This window comes from Phoxinus phoxinus (assembly GCF_949152265.1).
Source record: "Phoxinus phoxinus genome assembly, chromosome: 21".
NCBI lineage: Eukaryota > Metazoa > Chordata > Actinopteri > Cypriniformes > Leuciscidae > Phoxinus > Phoxinus phoxinus.
The window spans coordinates 1,235,279-1,245,278 of NC_136896.1; the positions used below are offsets into that span (position 1 = coordinate 1,235,279).

At 41.7% G+C, this 10,000-nt stretch overlaps 1 protein-coding gene across 1 annotated transcript in view; it reads left to right on the forward strand.

Moving 5' to 3' along the window:
• The window catches only part of LOC306989401 (testican-2), a 67,208-nt gene that overhangs the window by 33,733 nt on the left and 23,475 nt on the right, over positions 1 to 10,000 (forward strand). The window contains exon 7 of the mRNA XM_079595098.1: positions 7,996 to 8,101. Within this exon, the coding sequence (XP_079451224.1) occupies positions 7,996 to 8,101 (106 nt within the window). The remainder of the gene's footprint in view (positions 1 to 7,995; positions 8,102 to 10,000) is intronic.

A 10,000-nucleotide genomic window follows, 5' to 3' on the forward strand; every position in this document is an offset into this window, starting at 1 on the left:
GCTATTATAACGGCGGATCGCTATTATAACGGCGGATTGCTATTATAACGGCGGATTGCTATTATAACGGCGGATTACTATTATAACGGCGGATCGCTATTATAACGGCGGATCGCTATTATAACGGCGGATCGCTATTATAACGGCGGATCGCTATTATAACGGCGGATCGCTATTATAACGGCGGATCGCTAATATAACGGCGGATCGCTATTATAACGGCGGATCGCTATTATAACGGCGGATCGCTATTATAACGGCGGATCGCTATTATAACGGCGGATTGCTATTATAACGGCGGATTGCTATTATAACGGCGGATTGCTATTATAACGGCGGATTGCTATTATAACGGCGGATTGCTATTATAACGGCGGATTGCTATTATAACGGCGGATCGCTATTATAATGGCGGATTGCTATTATAACGGCGGATTGCTATTATAACGGCGGATCGCTATTATAACGGCGGATCGCTATTATAACGGCGGATTGCTATTATAACGGCGGATCGCTATTATAACGGCGGATCGCTATTATAACGGCGGATTGCTATTATAACGGCGGATCGCTATTATAACGGCGGATTGCTATTATAACGGCGGATTGCTATTATAACGGCGGATCGCTATTATAACGGCGGATCGCTATTATAACGGCGGATCGCTATTATAACGGCGGATTGCTATTATAACGGCGGATTGCTATTATAACGGCGGATCGCTATTATAACGGCGGATTGCTATTATAACGGCGGATTGCTATTATAACGGCGGATTGCTATTATAATGGCGGATTGCTATTATAACGGCGGATCGCTATTATAACGGCGGATTGCTATTATAACGGCGGATTGCTATTATAATGGCGGATCGCTATTATAACGGCGGATCGCTATTATAACGGCGGATTGCTATTATAACGGCGGATTGCTATTATAACGGCGGATTGCTATTATAATGGCGGATTGCTATTATAACGGCGGATCGCTATTATAACGGCGGATCGCTATTATAACGGCGGATCGCTATTATAACGGCGGATCGCTATTATAACGGCGGATTGCTATTATAACGGCGGATCGCTATTATAACGGCGGATCGCTATTATAACGGCGGATTGCTATTATAACGGCGGATTGCTATTATAACGGCGGATCGCTATTATAACGGCGGATTGCTATTATAACGGCGGATCGCTATTATAACGGCGGATCGCTATTATAACGGCGGATTGCTATTATAACGGCGGATTGCTATTATAACGGCGGATTGCTATTATAACGGCGGATCGCTATTATAACGGCGGATTGCTATTATAACGGCGGATTACTATTATAACGGCGGATTGCTATTATAACGGCGGATCGCTATTATAACGGCGGATTACTATTATAACGGCGGATTACTATTATAACGGCGGATTGCTATTATAACGGCGGATTGCTATTATAACGGCGGATTGCTATTATAACGGCGGATTGCTATTATAACGGCGGATTACTATTATAACGGCGGATCGCTATTATAACGGCGGATCGCTATTATAACGGCGGATCGCTATTATAACGGCGGATTGCTATTATAACGGCGGATCGCTATTATAACGGCGGATTGCTATTATAACGGCGGATTGCTATTATAACGGCGGATTACTATTATAACGGCGGATCGCTATTATAACGGCGGATCGCTATTATAACGGCGGATCGCTATTATAACGGCGGATCGCTATTTTAACGGCGGATCGCTATTATAACGGCGGATCGCTATTATAACGGCGGATCGGCGGATCGCTATTATAACGGCGGATTGCTATTATAACGGCGGATTGCTATTATAACGGCGGATTGCTATTATAACGGCGGATTGCTATTATAACGGCGGATCGCTATTATAATGGCGGATTGCTATTATAACGGCGGATTGCTATTATAACGGCGGATCGCTATTATAACGGCGGATCGCTATTATAACGGCGGATTGCTATTATAACGGCGGATCGCTATTATAACGGCGGATTGCTATTATAACGGCGGATTGCTATTATAACGGCGGATTACTATTATAACGGCGGATCGCTATTATAACGGCGGATCGCTATTATAACGGCGGATCGCTATTATAACGGCGGATCGCTATTATAACGGCGGATCGCTATTATAACGGCGGATCGCTAATATAACGGCGGATCGCTATTATAACGGCGGATCGCTATTATAACGGCGGATCGCTATTATAACGGCGGATCGCTATTATAACGGCGGATTGCTATTATAACGGCGGATTGCTATTATAACGGCGGATTGCTATTATAACGGCGGATTGCTATTATAACGGCGGATTGCTATTATAACGGCGGATTGCTATTATAACGGCGGATCGCTATTATAACGGCGGATCGCTATTATAACGGCGGATTGCTATTATAACGGCGGATCGCTATTATAACGGCGGATCGCTATTATAACGGCGGATTGCTATTATAACGGCGGATCGCTATTATAACGGCGGATCGCTATTATAACGGCGGATCGCTATTATAACGGCGGATTGCTATTATAACGGCGGATTGCTATTATAACGGCGGATCGCTATTATAACGGCGGATTGCTATTATAACGGCGGATTACTATTATAACGGCGGATTGCTATTATAACGGCGGATCGCTATTATAACGGCGGATTACTATTATAACGGCGGATTACTATTATAACGGCGGATTGCTATTATAACGGCGGATTGCTATTATAACGGCGGATTGCTATTATAACGGCGGATTGCTATTATAACGGCGGATTACTATTATAACGGCGGATCGCTATTATAACGGCGGATCGCTATTATAACGGCGGATCGCTATTATAACGGCGGATTGCTATTATAACGGCGGATCGCTATTATAACGGCGGATTGCTATTATAACGGCGGATTGCTATTATAACGGCGGATTACTATTATAACGGCGGATCGCTATTATAACGGCGGATCGCTATTATAACGGCGGATCGCTATTATAACGGCGGATCGCTATTTTAACGGCGGATCGCTATTATAACGGCGGATCGCTATTATAACGGCGGATCGGCGGATCGCTATTATAACGGCGGATTGCTATTATAACGGCGGATTGCTATTATAACGGCGGATTGCTATTATAACGGCGGATTGCTATTATAACGGCGGATCGCTATTATAATGGCGGATTGCTATTATAACGGCGGATTGCTATTATAACGGCGGATCGCTATTATAACGGCGGATCGCTATTATAACGGCGGATTGCTATTATAACGGCGGATCGCTATTATAACGGCGGATCGCTATTATAACGGCGGATCGCTATTATAACGGCGGATCGCTATTATAACGGCGGATTGCTATTATAACGGCGGATTGCTATTATAACGGCGGATCGCTATTATAACGGCGGATCGCTATTATAACGGCGGATTGCTATTATAACGGCGGATTGCTATTATAATGGCGGATTGCTATTATAACGGTGGATTGCTATTATAACGGCGGATTGCTATTATAACGGCGGATCGCTATTATAACGGCGGATCGCTATTATAACGGCGGATCGCTATTATAACGGCGGATTGCTATTATAACGGCGGATTGCTATTATAACGGCGGATCGCTATTATAACGGCAGATCGCTATTATAACGGTGGATTGCTATTATAACGGCGGATCGCTATTATAACGGCGGATCGCTATTATAACGGCGGATCGCTATTATAACGGCGGATCGCTATTATAACGGCGGATTGCTATTATAACGGCGGATTGCTATTATAACGGCGGATTGCTATTATAACGGCGGATTGCTATTATAACGGTGGATTGCTATTATAACGGTGGATTGCTATTATAACGGCGGATCGCTATTATAACGGCGGATCGCTATTATAACGGCGGATTGCTATTATAACGGCGGATCGCTATTATAACGGCGGATTGCTATTATAACGGCGGATTGCTATTATAACGGCGGATCGCTATTATAACGGCGGATCGCTATTATAACGGCGGATCGCTATTATAACGGCGGATCGCTATTATAACGGCGGATTGCTATTATAACGGCGGATCGCTATTATAACGGCGGATCGCTATTATAACGGCGGATTGCTATTATAACGGCGGATTGCTATTATAACGGCGGATCGCTATTATAACGGCGGATTGCTATTATAACGGCGGATCGCTATTATAACGGCGGATCGCTATTATAACGGCGGATTGCTATTATAACGGCGGATTGCTATTATAACGGCGGATTGCTATTATAACGGCGGATCGCTATTATAACGGCGGATTGCTATTATAACGGCGGATTGCTATTATAACGGCGGATCGCTATTATAACGGCGGATTGCTATTATAACGGCGGATTGCTATTATAACGGCGGATTGCTATTATAACGGCGGATCGCTATTATAACGGCGGATCGCTATTATAACGGCGGATCGCTATTATAACGGCGGATTGCTATTATAACGGCGGATCGCTATTATAACGGCGGATCGCTATTATAACGGCGGATCGCTATTATAACGGCGGATCGCTATTATAACGGCGGATCGCTATTATAACGGCGGATCGCTATTATAACGGCGGATCGCTATTATAACGGCGGATCGCTATTATAACGGCGGGTTTGCCAGCGCACGTCAGGAGCGGTTCACAGCCGAGGAGACCGACGTTCTCGTCAGGGCCGTAAAACACAGAGAAGTGACATTGTATGAGGATGATGGAGAAACCACACACATTAGCTTCGGTTAAACAGGCGTATAATAATTTGGGTAAATGTGTAATCTAGATTAATGCCTATTTTTTTCACATCTTCACGGACACAACAATGATTTCCCTCGTGTGGTAATATTTTTCCTTGTAATAATGTATGATTTGCAAAAATGAAAACTGCTGCGTCTGTTTATAATTATTAGAGAATCAAAGTGTGTGTGCATTGTTAACACGCTACATAATGGCCAAGCATGCGCGCTTAAAATAGCATATGACTAACGCGCGGCGCCGCTGTCTTTAGACTGGGTTTCTCCTGGTCAGTGGCGGAATTGTTTTCTGAAACTGCAGAATATCACCAGGGAACGTTTGCGCCGGAACACACTCCTCTTTTCACTGAACCGCCCCCCCGAGCGCAAGTTCATTCACTAATTTACCGACGTGTGTCTGTGGAGGGAAGAGTCCGCTGTGCGCGGGTGCAGAATAGGAATTTGTCGGTGTACAAAGTCAATTGCGCAAGATATGGCCCAAGGTGTTTACATTGACAAAATCATTGGAAACATAAACAGAAAATTCACACACACACACACACACACACAAAACATTTCCGTGCCTTTAACCCTGTAAAGCCTGACATTTGAAAATAATACTCTTTATTAAAAATAAAATAATAATAATAATTTTTATTTGCAATGGCAGTTTATTGAACATTTTGACAAAATATCACAAAAGTTTGCATGTGCTTTTTTTTGTTGTTCAGAATCATATTTGACTTTTATGGCTCATATAGTCTTATATAGTGAGAATATGGAGGAAAACAGCTCAAGTTTTATTCAGAGACTTAAAACTGAGAGATCATATAAAGAGATCTAGAGACGATCTATGAAATATCAGCTAAACTGATATCTCTTTAAAAGCTCATATCTTGATGGATCAACTTATCGCTGATACTGTAGTATAATAATAATTATTATTATAAGAATAACTTTTTTAAGATGAATTTTAAGATGAAAACTTCCTGTACTGAAGCAACTGAGCTTTACTTGATTATCCAAACGTCATTTCATAGAAAAATCATGATAAATTGCTAAAATATGCAATTTGCTGCAGATGCAGATATTTATATGGACAAAAATATGAATTTCTGATGCTTGTAATGTAAATTAATGCGATTCTTTATAGCGGAAACTTACATAATATGCATAGAAATATCAATATCTGCCAATAATGTTTTAGTAAGATGATATTTTATGATCAAATATCTGTAGTTTTAAAACATATAATTCATTTTTAGTTTAGCCTATAGTCAATTTGAAAACAAAAGCATTATTTTTTTTATGTTAACCACATTTTTGCACATAATATATTGCATAGCCTACATTACATTCACTATATTTGTTTCCATATGCTTCAATATCAACATTGTTTGTAGGATATCATCAGGCAGGATGTGAAATTATTTTTTTTCTATAATTTTCTTTATCCAAATAGAAAAACGTAGAAATTACAGAGATATACATATTGTTATTATATAACCAAAAAATACCGAGATATGATTTTTTGGCCATATCTCCCAGCCCTCTCGCTCAGAGACAGAAGGACGGGAAGGGATTGTGTGCGACAGGTTTATCAGTAAAGTTTTGGCTATGTTCATCATTTAGAGTCTTGAACATTATGATACATAATTAAACAATGATACAAATTAAAGATATGATAAGTAAGCTTTATAGGGTTAGATGAGTTGTGTTCGTTCAGCTCTAGAAATGGCACTGCTTGATTTATTGGCTGCAGACTTTCTTTCTTTTATAAAATCTGTGGCAAACTGTCTCTCTCTCTCTCTCTCTCTCACACACACACACACACACACGAGAGACAAACGGCTGTCTTGACTGATATGGACACGGCGGGTTATAATGTTCTGACCCATTAGTTTTTGCCGATTACACTAAAGCTCTGCCGAGATGAATGATGAAAAGTCCCACACAGATCACCGGGTTCATCAACTCTGCTGTTCTGCGGTTAATCACACAGAAGCAAATCAACAGAGACCGAAACATTACCGACACACACTACAGTTCATTCATTTGTGCTTAAAGGGCTGGTGTAATGCCCTGTCACAAGATGTAAAATAATTCTCTGATGTCCCCAGAGTGTGTGTGTGAAGTTTTAGCTCAATATACCCCACAGATATTTTTATATCGCATGTTAAAATCGTCACTTTTTGAGGGTGAGCAAAAACACACCGTTTGTGTCTGTCCCTTTAAATGCAAATGAGCAGCTGCTCCCGGCACAGGGGGCGGAGCTACAAGAGCTCGTGTCCTTTAAGGACAAAAAGATTAATTTCTGATGCTTGTAATGTAAATTAATGAGATTTTTATAGTGGAAACTTACATAATATGCATAGAAATATCAATATCTGCCAATAATGTTTTAGTAAGATGATATTTTATGATCAAATCTCTGTAGTTTTAAAACATACTTTATTATCCAAACATCATTTCATATAAAAATCACAAATATCAAATATGATCATCAGGCTTTTGAGGGAGGTTTATTAGTTCATCATTGTGTTGCGTTGCATTATATGTTTTAAAACTACAGAATATTAGACATATTATTGGCAGATATTGATATTTTTATCATTTTATGTCAGTATCTGATTTACTTTTATAAATATCAGAATTTCATCTCAAGTTATATCAGCATCTTCAGAAAATTACATATTTTTGCTTATTTTTAATTTCTGAGCTGTTTTTCCTCAATATTCTCACTTTATCACTATATGAGCCATAAAAGATTGATTAAATATGATGCTCAACAAAAAACACAAATGCAAAGATTTGTATACATTTTGTGTAAAGGTTCAATAATCTGTTCCATTTCAAGCTGTATTGTTTCAGACGTCAGGCTTTACAGGGTTATGCTAACTTTATGCTTCATGAACAAGCTTTTTGTTGTGTGATATCATATCTCACACTGTATCCCAGAATGCAATGCTTCCATTTGTCAGTATATACTGTGTGTCGTGAACATTACATTGCATTACATCCATGAACTAGCAGAGCACAGATCGCATGGTAATGTTAAGATCGCATGGTAATGTTATTGTGAGTTATGTTGAAAGAAAAGGGCATTGTTGGAGAAAATAGTGTTGATGCTCAATATTTATATTAGTTTTATATGAATGATATTTTAAAGCAGAATTGCGGATTGGTCAGTTTTGTGTTTTGTGTTCGCTGGAGAATCCGACAGTCGGGACTGAAGCCTCATGAGAACGGCTGTAAACCCTGTTCAGTGACGCCCTCGACACCTGTGTGTGGATCAGACGGACACATCTACACCTCGCAGGTACACACACACACACACACACACACACACACACACACACACCACATGCATGCACGCACACACACACACACACACTCAGACGGACACATCTACAGCTCGAAGGTACACACACACACACACACACACACACACCACACACACGCATGCACGCACACACACACACACACACTCAGACGGACACATCTACAGCTCGCAGGTACACACACACACACACACACACACACACTCAGACGGACACATCTACACCTCGCAGGTACACACACACACACACACACTCAGACGGACACATCTACAGCTCGAAGGTACACACACACACACACACACACACACACACCACACACACGCATGCACGCACACACACACACACACACTCAGACGGACACATCTACAGCTCGCAGGTACACACACACACACACACACACACACACACTCAGACGGACACATCTACACCTCGCAGGTACACACACACACACACACACTCAGACGGACACATCTACAGCTCGAAGGTACACACACACACACACACACACACACACACACACACCACACACACGCATGCACGCACACACACACACTCAGACGGACACATCTACAGCTCGCAGGTACACACACACACACACACACACACACACACTCAGACGGACACATCTACACCTCGCAGGTACACACACACACACACACACACTCAGACGGACACATCTATGCCTCGTAGGTACACACACACACACACACACACATCACATCATTTCACACACACTGCATCTAGACTGCAGTGAGAACATCAAGGCATGAGCTGGAACCAGATCAAATATTTATAGGAATGACCACAGAGAGAGAGTGTGTGTGAGAGAGAGAGAGAGAGAGAAAGAGAGAGAGAGAGAGAGAAAGAGAGAGAGAGAGAGGGCGAGAGAGAGAGAGAGAGAGAGGGCGAGAGGGCGAGAGAGAGAGAGAGAGAGTGTGTGTGAGAGAGAGAGAGAGAGAGGGGAGAGAGAGAGAGAGAGAGAGAGAGAGAGAGAGTGTGTGAGAGAGAGAGAGAGAGAGAGGGAGAGATGTATGTTTACATAGTGCACATAGATTTTAAACGTGTTCAAGTTGAGTTGGTTCTTTTCTAGAGGAATGTTAAAATTGTTTATTGACCGCATGAAACCACTGACAATCACACTTTGGAACATCCAGGGCATTAACTCATCAAGTTTTGGATGTAAAACCAAAACCTTGGATTTTAAGAAAAGTATATTAGACATAGACATAATAATATTACAGGAAACATGGCGCAGAACTGATGAGGTCACTCTTTGTCCCCCAGGGTATAGGGAAATACTCATATCGTCCCAAAAACATGAAAAAATTACACGTGGGAGAGATTCAGGGGGCATCATAATCTGGCACAAACTCGAAATTGATAAGTACATCCAAATAATAAAAAAAGAGGAATCTCATATCTGGCTCAAAATCAACAAACAGCTCAGTCAAACTACGAAAGATATATTCTTATGTGCTCTTTATATTCCTCCCTCTGAATCTCCTTACTATAACGAGAACATCTTTGAGACCCTCCACAGCCAAATCAACCACTTCCAGGCCCAGGGAAGTGTGCTGATGTGTGGGGATCTCAACGCCAGAACAGGATCCCTGCCCGACTACACCACAGATAACGGGAATAATTATATATTTGGACAGAGCTTCCAACAAAACGGTGTAAATTTTTCAAGGACTAACTCTGACGCTCAAGCGAATAAGAACGGGAGGCTTCTGCTTGAGCTCTGTCGAAGCCTCGGTCTGTACCTCGTCAACGGCAGGGTGAGAGGGGACTCTCTAGGGAGGTACACCTACAGTTCATCTCAGGGTTGCTCAACAGTTGACTACATGATCACAGATCTAGAAATATTCTCTTTCAGA